Below are 20,216 nucleotides of genomic sequence, written 5' to 3'. Positions count from 1 at the left end.
AATAGTTTCATTTCAAATAAAAAAATAGGGATAACTTCTATCTCATCCTTCCTTCTTCACACAGTTAATTTAACAATCCCATGAGTGTCCCTCAGATGACACCTGATATTGCTCATATCTGTCCATACAAGTAAGGAGGGAGGTGATTTGTGAGCAAGGATGACAGCCAGGTTGGTATTGCACTGCAGAAGCACTCTGTCGTCTCTCTATCATTGATATTAAAAAAAAACAGAAGTAGAAGCATTGTGCCACCCAACTGATCCTCTCTTTAGTACACTTGATCTGTAATTTGTGCTTGTCTCTATTTTTAATTCTGTAGCCATTTCATATCACACCTGGAGGGCAAACCAGAAACACACAAATCACCATTAAAACCATTAGCAAAAAGCAATGATCACACATTATCAAATCTATTTTGACATGTTCCAGTTGACATTTGAAGTCTTGGAGCCAAAAGATCAGGAAGTCCTTCCAGGCCTGATTTCTCCAGGTTGTATCTCTATTGTAGAGAGCAAGCACATCCAGTTAATGAGCCGTGTGCTGGCAGCTCATTTGCCTTTGAGGAAGCCAGAAATAAACAAACAAAAACTCCGCCACACGAACAAACAAACCAACCCAACACACGGTTTGCATGGAGACCTTTAGAAGCAGTCCTGCAAACCTTTAAACTACACAGGTTAGCTCTGTTACACAGGAAACCAGACCAGAATTCATCAGGAATTGCCCAGCCCAGGTCAGGACACACCTGTACAGCTATTTTGAAGATGAGTTGCCAAATCCCCATTAACTAGGTAAAATGCCTTAATGGAAAATAAGGCTGAGGCCTGAAAAAGGGCGAAATCAGCATCTACGGACTGATTCTACTGTTATTTTACTCTACCTGTGTTAAAATTAAACATATGATTAAATATGGTACTGCATCTAGATCTATAACCTTTGCTTCAATATTATATGAGCTTCACGTTGGCAGCATTCACCTGTGGCAATATCTCCTAACAGTACCGTTTCCTGTGAGAGTCAGCAAGGAATCTACACAATACAAAAATTCCACGTTTCTAGGTAAATCCCATCTTATACAGAAATGGAATCTACTAATTTTCATAGAAAACCAGCAGAATCGTGTTTTTCCTTGGCATCAACATTGCTCCTGTTTCAACAAAACACTCCTCCAGAGTATGAATCAGCCAGTCATCTCTGTATTCAGTATTTGGTCAAGGGAAACTGCTAAAAATACATCTGCATATACTGAGTATGTTCAAAATATACACAGGCAAACTTAAGTTCAAAACTGTGATGTGAGTTAATCCCAGCTTTGGTCCATCTACTGGCTTTGGAACAAAACATGTTCATGCTTAACCTCAAGTCAGAATTTCTGTCTGCTACTTACTCTCTCATGCACTGGTGAGTCTGGATTTGAATCTTCTTCTGTTCCATACGGTGAAGTGTCACCAGTAGAAACTCTACTCACTGCCATCTCTGCATGTCCTTTGCCTTGGGGTCCTTTCATCCGCACAAACTCCATGTTGTTATACTTATAAAAGCCAAAAGACATTCTTTGAGCCATCTTAGCTGCAACACTCACCTACAATGCATCAAGATGAGAGAAAACCATATAATATCATCGCCATATTAAAAAAAAAAATCCATCTCTGAAGGCAGTTATCTAAGCCAAAAACATAGTGGATAATGATAGTTACTGTCAATCCTAAGAAGCATTTTAAGCCACAATGTGAAGTGATCTCCAAAAGGGAAGCAATTTTACAGATAGAAAAACAGTGGCTCAGAAAGGAATCAACTCCTTCAGCTATCCAAAAGGCAGAGTTACTCAATGGCACACCGAGATAAAACAAAAGGTTTTTATCTGGATCCACACAACGTGGCACACCAAAGCACAAGCAGGCACGTGCACAACCCCACGCAGCCTGTGCAGGGACGCTTGTTAGAGTCCAAAAAGCAAGAGACGCACACCAGATGCTTCAAACCAGCAAAGCGCACTGCACAGTTCTGGTACTACTTCGTGGCAATCAATTGGGACATTTGTGTGCCCACACTGTCAAGGCCAAAGCATAAAGAACCAGCCTCCATGCACAACTGACCTGCGTCGCATCGCTCACCGCAAAGCCCTGACAGCTTTTGAACCCTCTCAGACAGACAGAAGGGCTCAATTTTCCAGTTAACACAACTGAACTGAAAACTGAACTGAGAACTGAAAAAAGGAACAGACCGATATGAAAACAGTCATGGTTTTGCCAAGTGAAATAAGTAGGACTTATCGGTAAGTTTAAGTGGTTTATCACAACTTTCAGCAGTTTATTGCCTGAAAGGGCCAGGATGTTCATCATGTAACACAACTCATATTATACTGAGAATACAGACACAACTGGAATCAAGTAATCATCAAAAGCACAGATAGACTGCTTCTGTTCTGTTAAAAGTATGGTCAAATTTCAAGTTTTGCCTTCAACCATAATCGAGTATTTGAAGAGCTAACAATTTTATTTAATCTAACAAAACAATGTAAAGTAGCTGTGTGGTCGAACAGGACATTCCTAGGCTATGAGGTGACTTTACCACATCAAATCTTGTCTTTCCACTGCAGGGCTTTTAAGTTGTCTTCAGTGATTCTACATTCCCATGTATTTTAATTACCCACTTGCTGACTGTGTGAGGCCGTAAGATGATGGTGCGACAGATAAACAATTTCAGTTTCATATTCTCTCACAAAACTTCTAGAAGAGTATATTTACTCACATTTAAAACACGGAAAAGTGGAATTAATTCTGAACCTCTCCTGACATGGGTAGGAACAAAGGGAAATTAAATTTACAGGCACAGTAGATATAGCCAGGATTATTTTTGTTTGTTCCTTAAAAATCTCTCGGGACAACCAACTGTTTGAGAAGTTTATTGGCTCAGGCACTCTCTTGACTTCCACATTAAGTACTAAATTGGAAGCTGAAAGCGCTGGCATTCCATGCTTCTGTAGGAAATTAAAGAAAGCTTCTTTCTGTGGCAGTGAAACTACAGTGGTCTTTTGAAAACAGCTTGAGCACAAAACACTCTAAAGAAAAAGACGTTTTACATATAGCAAGGTAGCTATCAGAAGTTAAGATCTCCCTGCAAAACATGCCTTCTCTGAAGCAACTAGAAATATCTACAAGCTTTAAAGACAACGAAGGGACTCTCAGAACTCTGCTATTCAGATCCATTCCTGTGTCACACTCTTGACTACTTAACAATTTCACTTGTTTTTGCAAACATGAGAGTAATGTATCCTGATCTAAATACTCCCAGCTGTCTGAGCCAAAAGTATTAGCTTTCAGGTAACTTTCAAAGCCAAAAAAGACAGACCATGATGCAGGTGGTCCAAAAGCTAACAGCCTCAGCAGCAAAGAAAAACTGCGGTCAGAGTATCATTGTTGCAAAGGTCATTGTCTTTCAGAAGCATCTTACCCTGTTGTCATAGACCTTCTTGAGTGCTTCATAGCGAATGGAGCCCTGAAAAATCACCCCTTGGAAAGTGTTGCTTTTGTCACTGGCCACCAGCTCCACACAGACCATTTCTCCTTCTCCCACAGTCATGTCACTGAAAACCTGCCAAAGATGCAAGATGAAACATTTCAAGGCAAATTGCAGGTGTTAAAGTTCAAATACATTCAGATTCCTATGATTCTCCTTGGGCCCAAGGCAGTTTCAATGCAAATGGCAGGAAGCCAGGGAGCTAGCTGTAAGCTCCACTCCAGGCCCTCAGAAAACCAGACTTCAGGCAGCTCCCACTGCAAATCATGTGTCAAGAACAAGCAGCTCTCACATCAGCCTGTCTTGCTCTAGCCCATCCTAAAGATGGACACCAAAACCCAGCTTTAAGCTCAGATTTCAAACATTAAAGGAATAGTATGGTCAAATAAAACAAAAACTACCGGAAGATAACTCTCGAATTAGCCAAGAATATGTGTTCAAGAGGTACAAGAAAACAGCTAATCAGGACATAAGACTAGAATAGGACAAAACTTTGCTACTGCAACAAGGAACTCACCTCTTCAAAACTGTCAATCATGAAGAATATGTTGGGATAGCTGATCTTTGACTCCTCTCCTTTACTGTCCATTGGGTGTTTGCTAGGAGATGCAAACACTTGCTGAAAAAGATACGGGGAAAAACAAAACAAAACAAAACCAAAACAAACATCTTGTCAGTTAAATGTACTCAGGAATGGACACACTGAATACAAGGCAAGCAACACCAAAACAGCACAGTCCAATGCTGCTCAGTCAGCCAACATTTTCACTTACACTAGAGATGCTGGACATCCTGCAGGCAAAGCTGAGCTGGTTTTTGATTACGGCCTGGTTTGCAATAATGACACTTGTGAAATCCTTGAGTTTTCACATGCAAGTTATCAAATACTAGTTGCTCCACAATAAATGTCCCTGTGCGTGCCTGACCTCTCACCATCCTATGGCACAGCTAAGGTATATTTTCATCAGCAGAGAAAACCACCTTGAGCTGCCTTTAAGTTACTGCAATGCGCCGCAAAGGAAAAGCACACACAGCAAGAAAGTTACCACAGAGTAGCTGACTTAACACTATTTGCTTGTACAGTTAATTCCATTGTTATTGTTTGCTTAGTGTCACAATAAGATCAACATCACTCAGTAATGGGAAGCATGGCCCTCAGGAGGACAAGTGCTTGATTTCTTATCTTCCTCTTCTGTTTCTTTATCTATTCACTGTGCTTCCTCTTGCATGTTCCTCTCTCTGAAGCAGTTTCTGAACTCCTTCGGTCACTTCACTCCCCAAAATCCTATGTTTAAATAGCTAAAGGCTTTAGATTTTATGATTCCAATGAGATTAACAAACAGGTAAAGAGGGAGAAGAATTCATACCACGTAGCTTTCTTTGCTTCTACCTTTGTTTACAAACAAAGCTTTGAATTAAAGAAGCCTGTCAAATCTTAGCCCACTAGGAATGTGCTGAAAGTTCTGAATCTGCCTGGATTGTCAGGCTTGTGATACTCTTGCTACAAACTATGCAAGACAAAACATGACTAAGGGTAGGATTTTAGATATTCTCAAGACGGTTGATTTCTTTATTTGTACTTATGAAGCCTACACACACGTTTAAATACAGATAATTAAAAAGAAAGGTCACCTTATCACAAGAAACAGCATTAGAAAGTAACAGGACTCCTCAAAAATGACACTTGCACCAGCACTTGAAATAAGGACATCCTCCAGGCATCTTTGTTCTCATGCTATCCAATGTAAAGCAAAAAAAAACCCAAACTCATTTCCAGACAGACACATGTGGTAAAAACACGGTTTGTAGAGGTCTCATTGTCAAGCCAGCAGATAATCAATGTAGTCTGAAAATAAATGTAGGGGAACGTCAGCCTTTTTTACACTGGTTTCGTGCCTTAGGTACTCTACTGGTATGAACACAGTAGCTTTGTCCTAAGTCTGGAGTAGAGCAGCAAGTCCTTTGCCTGAATAGGGCTTCTACCTATTTAATATCTGGCTGCACACTGGCAGGATAATTTACACTTTCTAAAGCAAGAACCATAAGGGCAAGTAACATAGATGCAAAAAAGTTGGCTTCTGTTCATTTAAAACTAAGAGCCTCAATAGTGTATGTTACAATGAAATGTCCTACTGCAAATATGCTTTCCATTGCATATGGAATTGCTTTTTCTCTCCACAGATCAACTTCATGACATTGAAATGTTACTAATATGTACAGGAAAGTCCTAATGTGTGCCGAGTTTCTCCTAGAAAAGGGAGACAAAGAAAAATTTATACACAGTCCCACAGTAGGAGCCTCTAGGAAGGAGGAACAGAAAATCTCCTCCTCATTTTGAACGCTGCTCACACGCAGAGAGGGCAGGTCCCGCACCCTCATCTTCCTAGTTTTCAAGTCTGCAAGTAATATTTACAGATTTTTCTCAAAAGAATTTTGCAGAAGTTAACTGGGGATGTAATTTGGACTAGTAAAGAGTGAAAAAATCAATGAGAAATGAAAGGCTTAAATCAGTGGTGTAATGTGGTGTCTCAACAGTAGCAGAAGAGAATTATGTGCCTAACTAATGCAAATTACAACTACAATAATTGGCATTGCTAGTTTTAATTGTAGGCAAAGCAACAATCATTTTAAAATGGTAAAACAAAATTAAAGGATTAAAGAGCATTGGTTTATTTTAGGAAAAGCCACAAAAACAGCTGAATGAGCTAAAGGAATGGAAATGTCTGGGAAAAACAGCCTTTTAAAGGCAACAAGAGCCTTTTCACAGTATCACAGTATGTTTCGGATTGGAAGAGACTCCACAACCTCCCTGGGCAGCCTGTTCCAGTGCTCTGGCACCCTCACTGAGAAGAAGTTTCTTCTCAAATTTAAGTGGAACCTCTTGTGTTCCAGCTTGATCCCATTACCCCTTGTCCTGTCATTGTTTGCCACTGAGAAGAGCCTGGCTCCATCCTCATGGCACTCACCTTTTATATACTTATAGACATTAATAAGGTCCCCCCTTAGTCTCCTCTTCTCCAAACTAAAGAGACCCAGCTCCCTCAGCCTTTCTTCATATGGGAGATGCTCCACTCCCTTAATTATTTTTGTTGCCCTACACTGGACGCTCTCCAGCAGTTCCCTGTCCTTCTTGAACTGAATGGCCCAGAACTGGACACAGTATTCCAGATGTGGTCTCACCAGGGCGGAGTAGAGGGGAAGGAGGACCTCTCTCGATCTACTAACCACTCCCCTTCTAATACACCCCAGGATGCCACTGGCCTTCCTGGCCACAAGGGCACAGTGCTGGCTCATGGTCATCCTGCTGTCCACCAGGACCCCCAGGTCCCTTTCCCCTGCACTGCTCTCTAATATGTAATCTCCCAACCTATACTGGAACCTGGGGTTGTTCCTGCCCAGATGCAGGACTCTACACTTGCCCTTGTTAAATTTCATCAGGTTATTCCCCACCCAACTCTCCAGCCTGTCCAGATCCCGCTGGATGGCAGCACAGCCTTCTGGCGTGTCAGCCACTCCTCTGCCAACTAGGAAAAGCTGTTGCAAGATCTGCTGGAAACTAAGAAACCTGGGTTTTCCTGTTCCTACCTCCTCTACGCTTATTATTCAGTCTCCTCCACTATCTAAACCCTGCATTAACTATATGCTGCACACAAGCAAGTGAAAGAAGTCTTCAGTGTAGAGATGGAAGGAATGAGCAGTTTGAGAAAATAAGAATCTCATGAAACAATAAGAAATTTAGTAATCAGTAAATTGTCTACTATTTAATAGCCGTACATTACAGATTTACCCTGAAGGCTCCTCATAAGTCAGGTCTCATGCCATTTCAGGTTTACCCTCAGATTTGTTAACAGTTGGGCATGATCCCCCTCAGCACTCCTCCTGCGCAAATCCAGTAGGCAAAGATATAAATCTTGAAAGCATGCAGAGGTCTTTACAATTTTTTGAGAGGGGCTGTAAAGGGCATTTAGATCTCACATTTAGATGACTGGCAGGAAATGTCACTAGACAAAGACTTGAGATGCTTCACAAGGAGGCATCTGCCAGACCACAGCCTGAGAACAACTGCCCTGGGTTTTGATAGTTTTTAGAACTAGGTAATATTGGTTGCCAACTTCTTATCCACAGTAATAACAGAGTAATCTCACCTGAGATTTCTTTTTGTGAATGTGAATATCTCCTCCATCGGAGCGTGTGCACACAGCACATGTCACTACATAATCCAGCTAAAACAGAGCACCAGAGAGAGAAATAAAGGTTTAGAGTCAGAAAGACAAAACATTCATGTGCATGAAGCAGAACACATTCTTTTTTTTTTTTTTTCAGCTGTCTAGCTAAAAAGTAAAATATTTTGCTAATGCCATTTTCTTTATTCTCTTTACTGAGCCTCCTACAATTTTCAGGTCTGTGTTTATTAACTCAGTGATACTGAATTCTTTTGCACAGATGCTTGCTGAGGTGCACAACCTATGGGTAAAGAAACTCCTGTCAATATTGTTTAAGCCAGCTGGGGAAGTTAGCGTGACACACACATAAGCACACTTTAAGGCAGAAATGGAAAATATATCCTCCCTTTGAAAAGGGAAAAATAGAAACAGTAGTGAACACAAGCCCCACATTAGAGAGGTCAGAAATCACTAACATAGCCTGCCAAACAAACTGAAAAACTTGTAAGGAGCAAGCACGATAGCTCTGGACACTCTACCCAGCTGTAACAGCATCTCTGAATTCTGACTGTAGCAAACAGATTCTGGTTTTGTTCAGTATCAAATAAAGGCAGAAACTGCTCTCTGCAGAGAAGTTCTGCAATGAGACTTTTGGGAGGAAGGAGAGAGAATGAAAACAATTTATTTTCCAGGATGCGTGCAATAAGCCAGCAGTGCCTCATTCTGAGATCATAATCAACATAACTTGTAAGGGATTTCAAATGACTACAGTAGTGTTCAGCTTCCCTAAGCACCAATGTAGCATATGCAATAACTAAACAACCTAGGAGTTAATTAAAGAAATAATTTGTGCTAGCTTCATGTTTCCACCAACAATAAAAAGAAGTTTTATTCAAGTTCTGATGTCAAGAGCAGCAAACTCTCAGTGTAATACAGAACACCTTTACTGCTTTTCCACTTGGCAGTTCCCTTTCTTAGCTGCACCCATATTGTGAACTCCAACAGAAATGTTGCTTGTCTGACAGAGCTGTTTGCTCACAAAAACTATTAAACTTGACAAAACCTTCCATTTTGCAAAATTTTGTTACAGAGCATAAAATTCAGCCCAGCTTCACTGAAAAATAAACATCTCTGTTGATGTTCATTTAGACTCTGAAAGGCAAAATAAAAGCCCTGTTTTCTTTATATACTCCACAAGTGTTCAGAAATTAGAGAAGCATCACTGTTACCTTCTGCAGGATGAGGTTCAAGTAGACGCTCTCTTCCCAGTCAATGTCGGGATCTCCCAGGCCAGGAAGCTTCTTAGAATCTCTCCGGTAAACTTCAACTTCAACCTGCTAAGAAAATATCACATCTCCTTGAAAAATACTACTTAAAGGTACTTAAATACAAAACAAAAAATTGATGCCAGAAGCTACATGTTGTGTACCTTCCTGCTATGTTTGTTTTTTTTTTCTGTCAGGATGGGATTTTGCTAACCATGCAAGGTCAGCCCTCATGGAAAGGTTTGTGTGGAAGTGAAGCAGGGGGACAGGGGATATGAAAGAGAACAGGTGAGAAAGGTATCTGCAGGGAAATCTCAGTTTTGGACAGCAGCTTCATTATGATGGGTATGTTTTACCAAAAATGAAATCAATAAAGTCAGGAATACAGACACATGTATTTCTCTTAACACAAACCCTCAGAACCAAACATGTCATAGAATTATAGAATCATTTCAGTTGGAAGGGACCCTCAGGATCATGGAGTCCAACCATAACCTAACCTAACTCTAGCACTAAACCATGTGCCTAAGAACCTCGTCTAAACGCCTTTTAAACACCTCCAGGGATGGTGAGTCCACCACCTCCCTGGGCAGCCTGTTACAGTGCCTGACAACCCTTTCCGGGAAGAATTTTTTCCTAATATCCAGTTTAAACCTCTCCTGATGCAACTCGTGGCCATTTCCTCTTGTCCTATCACTTGTTACTTGGGAGAAGAGACCAACTCCCTCCATGCTACAACCTCCTTTCAGGGAGTTGTAGACAGCGACAAGGTCTCCCCTCAGCCTCCTTTTCTCCAGGCTGAACAGCCCCAGTTCCCTCAGACGCTCCTCATCAGACTTGTGCTCCAGGCCCCTCACCAGCTTCCTCACCCTCCTCTGCACTCTCTCTGGCACCTTAATGTCCTTCTTATGATGAGGGGCCCAAAACTGAACACAGGATTCGAGGTGGGGCCTCACCAGTGCTGAGTACAGTGGCACAATCACTTCTCTAGTCCTGCTGGCCAGAATATTCCTGATACAAGCCAGGATGCTGTTGGCCTTTTTGCCCACCTGGGCACACTGCTGGCTCATGTTCAGCTGGCTGATTGATACTCAACATTGTCTAGCAGGTAGTTGTTTCTTGTTGCCCATTGAGGTGGGAGTCTCTGTGAAGACTCTGTGATGTCCACTAATCAGTTCCTCATGGGGGACATTCTGGTAACCCCTCCTCTAAAGGTTTCACACTGACAGTACTGATTGGACCCAATAACATGTGAGACTCACAGCTGAACTAAAAACAAGCAAATGAAGAATCCCAAATAATCTCAGAAAGCAGAAACAGGTCTACCAATGCTAAAAAAAAAAAATGAAGCAACTAGATAAATACAAAACTTCAGCTGATGTAGTACACAAAGTTAAACGATAGTTTGAAACTTAAAAAATCTGCAGCATGGCTTAATCTCTGAATTGGTGTGTAATAAAAATAGGGTGACAAGTAGTACACTAAAGAGATGTCAAAGCTATGCACTATCTTGACAGAATACCTGGAAAAGCATTGGTTTCTCTTTGTCAAATACTTTTTTTTATTAAAACAGTAACGTACTTTAACGGATGCTTAAGAAATATCTGCAATACTGTGACCAGTTCACACAGCTGTAAACAGGGCAATTCACAACCTTTTTTTACTTTGGTCAGGGCAGACAAAGAAGGGTAGGGCTGATGTGTTAGAAAACAGGTTGTCACAAAAGTCAGAATATGTGGATTAAATCAAATGGAGTAAGATTAAGCCCTATAGCAACTATATTTATTTCTACTCCTCTGTGATAAAGCTACAAGACTTAAATATAGTGAAGAACAGTGAAACAGTACAATATTTCAAGACTGACACTATCATCAGATACCATGAAAGCCGAATGCACTGTTTTCTATCATCATTTTTTAAACTTACAAATATCTTTTAAAAATGCCTATAGACTCATACATCATCATTCCTCTGGGGTTTTTTTATATTTCTTCTAACGCTCCTAACCATGATTTTTTCTATTGGCAACGTAATCGCACAAACTAATGAAAGTTACTTTAAAAAAAAAAAGATGTGAGCAGCTGAGGGAAGTTATCTAATTTAAATTCATCTCCAAATAAACAAAGGTGATATTTTGCACTTCCATGCCTAAATGCACAGAAACATCACATTCGCAAGATTCCAGAAATACCCTGTGAAACAAAAGCCATCCTGTGCAGGCACCCAAATTACAAGTCACTTTTGAAAAAAAAAACAAATCCCCACCCCTTATCTCATAAACACCTCTATCTGCAACATCTCTTTTACTCATTTCTACACAGTTCTTCCAGAAATGGCAAAGAGTCATCCATAAGACATCATAGCAGAAAGCAAAGTGCTAAATCTGGGTAGGCCAAAACAAAGAGCACTTTCCAAGGGCTCAATTTCCCATGCAAGTGCTGCAGCTCACAAATTAATCTCAGCTACCTTCTACTGTCATGGCGCTGGACATGTGAAGGTGGCCATGAGGTTATTATATGAAATAAATCAACAGGCTCAGTTCAATGCATGGCAAATGATCCTGCTGTCACTGGGACACTGTGGAGTCTCAGGTGAGGACAAGGATGCAGGAAAGTCTGGTGCTGACTCCATTCAGACCCTGTAGCCACTTGTTCAGCATTAGCCAATAAAGGAGGCATCCAAATCAACCATTAAACACAACATACAATTTTAAAATACCTCATACAAAGAACTTTAAACACAAATTTTCACCATTCCATACATCTTAACCACTATTGTTTAAAATCAGCAACCTAAATTTCTTGGCAGCTGACCTAATTTCTCCATGTCCCAAGGAAGCCTGCTCAGCACCTGCATGCTTATCTGCCTGGTATTAGATATAAATGGCACATATGCCAAGAACATAAAATCAAAACCTGAAGCCTCAGAAAGCCCTATTACTTAGGCTCCTTACATGCATAAGAACTGCAGTTGTAAAATCACATAAATACTGTAGAAGCAGCTGCTTTAGCTGACACCAAGGGATTTTCTTCATTTAAGTCCCAATCCAAAAATCAAGAGGCAAGTACTAACCTTTCATATTTAAGTGAATCATTTCAAGAGAATATAGGCATTTGGGATTGGCAGCATGGGAAACAGAAGACCAATGTGTTCACTGTCCTGAGCACTACGTTCTCAGACATCAAGAAATAGGGGTGCCGTCAAAATCTCAATGAGTTCCTAGTAACAGAAACCAGTACCTGAGTTTAAGTAAGTTAGTGTTGCCAGTGCTGAGCACAGCACTTCCTCAGTGAAGAGAAATACCTGCATTACAGAAGCCTTTATATTTACACAGAAATCATATGGTAAATGTGAGACTAATATGTATATGTATATGTGTATATATATATATGTAAAATTAGATACATATCAAAATATGTATATATAAACAAAAAACTAAAATGTAACTTCTTTGTTTACCTCATGCTTTTCATCAGAACATCATTTTGTGATATTGTAGGTTTAATTCATGTTGTTATGTGTGGCCTTCTGGAGTTAAGAAATTACGTGGAATGCAGAACATGCTGGATTTCAGAGAGTTTAATCCTCCCAAAAAAAAAAAACAAGTCGGTCCCAGTCAGGGATCCAGGAGATGCTGGGTCTTTTCCCAGGTCTGCTGCTGATTCACTTGGCCATGCCTCACTTCTATGCTTGTTTGGCTTTAGAACAGATGTGCCTTCCTGCAAGCATGAAAATGTACTAATAGAAAGAACTACATAAACACTAATTTATTCCCAGTGAAATCCAAAAGCCAAACTGGGTATTTCCTCATTCAAGTCAAGATAATGGCCATTCTACAGTTTCAGTGAGTTAAAACACACTATGCTGCCTTTATAAAGTTTTCACAGGGTTACGGAGCTAAGCCTGTAAAGGAGAATTACATCAGCTAGGCCGACCTCCTATGTGTCACAGACATTTTATCCTTTTACTTCTTCACAAACCCCAGTTAAACACATTTGACTAGACAGTGCCTGGGAAAATACCTTATTTTGAGAACTCATTCCAATGATTAATCATCATGTTGGCTGAAAGTGTGCAACTTCATTTAATTCAGCTGCTTTCCTTTTGACAGCCTCTGGTTCTTGTCATGCCTATTTCCACTATATTAAGAAGCTCTCTAATACTCAGTTTTGGTTTGGTGTTTTTTTGTTGGTGTTTTTTTGTTTGGTTGGTTGGGGGTTTTTTCCTGTTGTTGATTTTTTGTTCATTTGTTTTGTTCTGTGGGGTTTTTTTGGTGGTTTTGTGTGTGTTTGTTGTCTTTGGGTTTATTTGTTTGTTTTGGGTTTTCGTGGTTGTTTTGTTCGTTTGGGTTTTTGGTGCTTATTGGTTTGTTGTCATTTGTTACTCTTGCAGATAAACCTGACAAAATTCCTTTAGGAGTTCTCCATGCCTCTCAGCAGGGCGTCTCTGCAGAACTTGTGGCTCCTTTCCTACCTTCTCAGCATTTCCCTAGCACTTGAGTTTTCTGGTACCACTACAGCGCTGGTGTAGACACCCTTACTCCTCCCTCAGGATTGTACCTTTCCTGCAAATCAACACATCTGCATGGTAAATAACTCACACAATGTGCCTTGTCTGTCCTTTCCAGAGCCTGTGTGCACTCCTGCCACAGAAATATTGAACTATATCAATAAACAGATCCATGTTTCCTAGGGGTCAGGCTGCGCAGGCCGACAGTCATTCCCTCGTAATTTATGCAGCATCAATGTGTGTCATCTGCAAATCTGAATCCTGTGCAATTTTACAATCCCAGCCACTGATCCCTGCAGAGCCCCCTGACAAACACCTCCACCCTTTCCACATTCACCTGCTCCATTTGACCATTCCTGCCAGCCAGGACCCCATCATCCTGCTTTTCTTCAGCCCACTTCTTCACTGCTCTTGGCAAACATTCTGGCCACCTTCTTGCACAGCTCTCGTGGATTAGTATGGTCCATCTCTGGGACTTCATGAGCTTCTGTGCCACAGTACTTGTGCCTACTCTGGAGTGAGACCAGAGGTCCTGGAGACCCTCACAGCCACTTCCAGCTGCAGCTACTCCCACCCACAACACACATTATTACGAAGACTCTTGTCAAGCGTTATCATCTGCATGAAAAGCACGTGCTAAGTGCAAGGTGCTTATTAACACTGATGTATTTTATACATAGAAATACACCTTTCATAGACCTATATATTATGGACTGGTTATCTTTACAAAAGAACTCAAGACATCCAAGGTCTTGTACTAGAAGCCAATATAATGCGTGTGTTCAGTTATACACTTACAGGCAGCTGGAACATTTTTATCATAAAACACAGAAAAACCCATCTAAGACCTCAGTCTAGGTTTAAAATTGTTGTGATAAACTGGATACTTTTCCCACAATGCCTATTTGTTCCCCAAAACTTCCAGAATACAATCAATCTTTTAAATTGGTATTAAGAATATGATCACTGGGATATTTAGATCCTCCACCCCAAAGAAGAACTCTCACTCAGGAGAGCATTAATTCTATAGAGTTCCCAAGGCATTAGAGCCATTTGCTGAAACCCGTGTGAATTGAAAACCACCTTGTTTGTACTGCTTAGCGCATAAGCCTTTGAAAAACTCCTTCAAGGAAATCTACAATCAAAATCAATACAGGCTGTCAGACGGGTGGCACAAAAACGATGGGGCAATAGGAACAGGGTTTGTAAGAAGTGCTATTCTGTTGGCATTCAGAAGCCATCCAAAAAAAACCACAAAAACCCAAACCAAACAGATTCTGGTTTTCTGTTAAAGAGAAGTCTAATAGGATTACAGGTCTATCTAGTGGTAGCACCACTTTTCAGATTTTTTTCAGACCACATTCAAAAAACAGCAAAGGGGAGGCAGCTGAACATGAAAAGGGAGAAGAAGAAGATACTGTGAACAAAATTCAACACCATTTCCACAATACAAGTTCATCAAGGAAATACTCCTACCATCTCCAGCATAGGCTCACTCCTAACAAAGTTATCCAGAAGAAAAAAATACATTCACCTCTCACTTATAACTTTCAGAATATTTTTAATCTAAAGATGTAGCAACCCTAAGTTTTGTATCAGCTTCACAAAATGTTTCAAGCTAATTTAATACACTAGCGGTGAGAAAAAGAAAGGGTTATATTGATTTCTGCATCTAAAAAAAGAATAATAAAAAAAAAATCAATAAGCTCCATGATCATGATTTAATGCAGAGCACTCTGTCCTGGCCAGAACATTTTATGGTATTTTTACCAGCAGGTGTCAGGTCTGAGAGCAGCACATATTAGAAGGCAGATTCGGTCTGAGCCAAAGCTACTCAGAGGAGGATTTGTGTGCAGCAATTCCTGTTCACCTTGCTCTTGGGGAGGGGGTGGAGGTAAGTCACTGAAAAAATGGAAATGTGAAAAATAAGACTGCTGCCTGAAACCCAGCGGCAATACAGATCTGTGTGACAAACAGTGAAATCTTTGCAGTGTCTCTGGCACTTCCTCCAGCTGATCGGAACAAGGCTGGCTGCACAGAGACTGCCCTGCCAAAAATTTGCCAAAATGCATCCAAACTTTCCCTACAGAGCAGAGGTGCCGTTACAACACCATTTGCTTCTTTGGGCAGAAATTCTCCACCTCTGGACCGCTGAGACACATCTCACTCTGCTGCATTGCCTATGTACTTGAACATATCAACAACATGATGCAATTCAGAAGGAAAAGACAGTACCTCGGGAGCTGACAGGACTATTTGGCACAGAAATACGGCATTTTCTCAGAATGAGAAATCACCACAAATGGCATGGAGGTGACTACTCTCATCTCCGAAGACTTTGTTTTCACAGGTATTTAACAATCTGGGAGTTGCAATAACACAGACCTGCACACGAAGCAGTGTTTTTGTGTTTTGTAACAGGCATCATTATAGAATGTACACCCGATAAGACAACATGAACTGATCCGACCAAGTCACCCATGAAAATCCATCTGCTCACTCATCCGCTCCGCATCGACAGACCTGTCTCTATTAAATGGGAAGAAAATCAAAGTAGTCTGGTATTTTCTGGAGCGTGCAGAGAAGCCCTGTGGGAAGGGAACATCCTCAGTCCTGCCACACAGAGAAGCTGCAGAAGGGACAATGACATTGACAACAGATTACGTTATAAGCCTTGCCTAGAATATTTATATCCAAGATAATACTTAAAAGAGGACAACTGTATTTAACAATGCAACAATGTACTAAACTGAAAAAAGAAAGAGTCTTTCAGATGTCATACTGAATCTTCTTCTTAGGATCATGGCTACTGTAATTTTTACAGGCAGTAACTGTAGAGGACAATAAGAAAACCCTCCAAAACAAAATTCCAGTTCCTTTTGCCCAGATACTATTAATTATTTAGAAGTTGCACCAGATCCTCTTGGAACACACTCTGGAGCCCACATAAAGGCAGCATAATATCCAGTAGCTATGGCAACTCAACACCCACCTTAGCTATAAAGCTGAAACAATGTCCACTGCAATAATGGGAGTATAAACTGCTTCGTGCAAGAGACAAAAGTTCAGCTACAGGCAAAACCACCCACTTTCTAAAAATTCACTTCAATATTAATTACTTAGAATTCTCTCCCCACAACCACTTTGTATAATCAAAAGCCAAACCAACAGAAAGAGCAGTAAATGATCTAGAAAGCTGATTGTAATTTAAGTCTCTGAATAAATCAGAACAGGAAGAAGATATCTCGCACTCCAGTGTCTTGCAGAGGTTCCTTCGAAGGTCTGAATGGGGCAGGTTGCATGCCCAACAGCAGTTGCTCATCTTTTTCATGGTGCAATTACCCAGGAGAGTCTATTCACAGCTTTGGACACCCTCTTACATTTGTCGGCATGAGAAATGTTGGGTGACAGTAATTTCTGCTACTCATTCATGACCTGCAGGCAAGAACTCCTGCAGCCTGGATCATCCCAAAAGGCAGTATTTATGCCCTACTCCTGCCAATACCATGCTGATATTTAGCTTCAACATTCAACTTGGAAGATTTACTGCAAACGCTAAATGTATTTGTGGGCAAGGACAGGGGAAGGTGTTTGCTGGTGGAATGAGAGCCTTGGAGAACATTAGTGGATTATCTTCTTTCCTCACCCAAGTTGCAGGATGGCTGATCACACACGAAAGGTGTTGCTGCAACAGACACCACTCCTAATTCAGCCCACAGTAATCAGAAACAGGGGGTTCACAGGGGGCTACCAGCCAATAAGCTTTTTAAATTTAAAAGTAAACAAACAAATCACTCTGTTTTGTCACACTTACCTCTAAATCGGAGGCCCATTCAAGTCAAAATCATCCAGACTAGTTCGCAAGAATAGCTACAATAGTTCCTACCCTGAAGAAGCCCTGTTAGTTTAAATAAGCAGTTAAACTTGTTGCAAAATGTCTCCTCCCCTCCTGTCCTCTTCCTCACATCTCTTGCCTGTATTTAAGGCTCCACATAAGCAGCAATGACCTCAGGTGACAGATGTCAGAGCAAACTGGTGATGTGCATATAAAGCTGTTGGGTAACTGACATAATGGTGCATATAATGGGGGTGGGGGGGAATGCAACATCTGCTTTAAGAAAATGGGACTTACACAACTGAGTTCCTTCCCACTCCCCCCATCTATCAATGCATTGGTCAACTTCAGACTAAACTTGACAGACATCTCACAGATTGTATCATCATGACGACCAGTTAATCAGACCTCTATATTTAACGGGAATTAAACTCTTCCCACTGAAATGAATGCCAAAATTCTCAGTAACTTCAGAGGAGCTGGGATTTCACCTGGAGATTTTCCAACTATTTTTAACTTATATACACATACCTCAAGGTAAATTTGACATTGGTGTATCTACAGCAGTCTAGATCTAAATGTTTAAAAGCCAGGCAAACCACTGTAACTATGATCAGATTCCAAAGAGGAATAATTACATATGACATTCATTCATATGAAGATTCACCACACAGGATCTCTTCTTTTGGACCAAAGTAATTTACTGGATTTATAGACCTATTTGCAGTCCTATCACTAAAAGCCACAGGCCTTGTAAGGTTTATTAGTCTTCATGTAAGAAATATACAAAGCAACAGTAACGGTTTTAAATGAGGTAATGAGTGCTGGGGAAGCTAAAAAGAAAATGTGATTGTATAAAACACTTCTATTTGATACAAAAATACAAAGGACAGTAAAATACTGCATTATAAAAATATATTTTATATTTTGTTATCACTTAAAGACTCCACTTGCAATTACAAAAGTGGACAAATATGTTTTGGAAAGACAGTCATTATACGGAAAATTATTAGCATGATTTTCATTATATATACTATTATTTTTTTTATTCTCAATGATTTATACTGGTTATGGAGGTTAAAATGGGCAGTGATTTCACCATATTTGATAAGGTTCAGCATGGTTCCCAATCACAGAATGGTCTGGATTGGAAGGGACCTTGAAGATAATCTAGTTCTACTCCCCTGCCATGGGCAGGGACACCTTCTCTAGACCAGGTTGCTCAGAGCCCCATCCAGCCTGGCCTTGAACGTTCCAAGGAATCAAGCAAGGGCATCAACCACCTCTCTGGGCAGCCTGTTCCAGTGTCCCCCCACCATTATGGTGAAGAATTTCTTCCTTATCTCTAATCTAAATCTACCCTCTTTCAGTTTAAAGCCATTACCCTTTGTCCTATCACTATATGCCCTTGTAAAAAGTCCCTCTCCCACTTTTCTTGTAGGCTCCCTTTAGGTGCTGGAAGGCTGCTATGAGGTCTCCCTGGGGCCTCCTCTTCTCCAGGCTGATGACTTAGGTTTAGCTTTCATCAGGTAAAGAGCTAGAAGTACACTTTCTTTTCATAGTTAATTTGGGATTTTAAAGAGAGTAAAATTACTAGGCTGACTGCTCTCCTTTCTAACAATCAAATAGGACTTAAATCCTTAAGGGAATAAGATGATTATGAACTAAATGGCTTGGGAACTTTTTCTTGGGCTGAGAGCTTTTATGGGGAAAGCCTCATATACCTGTGAAGGAGAGCAAAGCAGGGCTTTATTCCTCGAACAAAGCTCTGAGCAAGATATGCTAAAATTCTGATCTTGCACCACTTCATTATAGAACCCTTTTCTATCTTCCACAGACTAATGCACAGTAACGCTGAGAGGCTCAAGCTGGGGATAACAGAGGTAACTGTACCCACAGACCAGTTAACTCATCACCTGTTCACTGAACAAGCACAGTCATAGTTGAAGCTAGAAAACAGCAATACCAACTCATATGCAGCCTTTATTCCCTCTCATTTCTTTTCCTCTTGATATGCAGTTCCCACTGCTCACAAGAGTGTCATTACTGCTGTAATTCCTTACAACCTAATCTTTCTCCTGTTACCGATCTGGTTGCAGATGATGGCCTAATGACATAAGACTGCCCTAAAGTCAAAATTTTAGCTTACCTTAGAGTGAGAAGTGCTCTGATTTGTGAAGCCCAGCCCTTGAAATTCAAGGTTAATTATGCTGCTCATCATCCCAAACACTTTCAGAAAAGAGGAGGCACCACTGCAAACATCCACAAGTTCAATCCCTTGGCATCCTCACCTTCCACACAACCGCATTTTTCGGAGAAGAACAGACTTTGGTCTCTGACTAGGTCTGAACTGAATGGTAAAGCTTTAAAAGTCAGACCCTATTTGTCTCTGATGAGACAAGAGTAAAAGGTGCACAGGTGAATTTACAGCATCAGTTGGCAGCTACAAACAGCAGCCTCCACTCTCTTCAAAGACAAAAGACACCCTCCTGTAACCTTTGTACTGCACCAATCTGTAGTAAAAAATACTCTTTGCCCTCCTCATTTGAGAGCACACACCAAAAGCTTTTTTTTTTTTTTTAGATCCTGCACAACCCTGAGATTGTGTTTTCTCACTGAATTCTTTCTTCATTATTATGGAAGTTTACATCTCAGTAATAAAGAAATCACTTTAAAATTAATCATAGCTCTTGCAAAGGTAATTCTTAATCACACAGAATTCCTACCAAATGTATTCTGCTTTCTTCTTTTCAATGAGCACAAGACATTCCTTCTGGATTGGCAGGTCACAGTCAAAGAAAACAAAGATTTGACAAGCCTACACATGTAACTGTTTCCAATATCTGCATATTGTACATGAAGCAGCAGAATCTGAAGTGATAACAATGAGTCCATTGTAAGACTGAGGAAAGCTAATGGGACCCA

At 40.6% G+C, this 20,216-nt stretch overlaps 1 protein-coding gene across 2 annotated transcripts in view; it reads right to left on the bottom strand.

The window, feature by feature from the left end:
- The window catches only part of KIAA0930, a 95,120-nt gene that overhangs the window by 11,982 nt on the left and 62,922 nt on the right, over positions 1–20,216 (bottom strand). Inside the window, exons 3-7 of one of the 2 annotated variants that reach the window (XM_082059116.1) lie at positions 8,912–9,019; positions 7,665–7,742; positions 4,037–4,138; positions 3,454–3,594; positions 1,388–1,582 (exon numbers count right to left, since the gene is read on the bottom strand). In XM_082059116.1, coding sequence (XP_081915242.1) covers positions 1,388–1,582; positions 3,454–3,594; positions 4,037–4,138; positions 7,665–7,742; positions 8,912–9,019 — 624 coding nt within the window. The remainder of the gene's footprint in view (positions 1–1,387; positions 1,583–3,453; positions 3,595–4,036; positions 4,139–7,664; positions 7,743–8,911; positions 9,020–20,216) is intronic. The other variant, XM_082059117.1, reaches the window with a different exon arrangement.

This window comes from Streptopelia decaocto, assembly GCF_964273445.1.
Source record: "Streptopelia decaocto genome assembly, chromosome: 1".
NCBI lineage: Eukaryota > Metazoa > Chordata > Aves > Columbiformes > Columbidae > Streptopelia > Streptopelia decaocto.
This window is presented reverse-complemented; position numbering and strand designations above follow the sequence as displayed.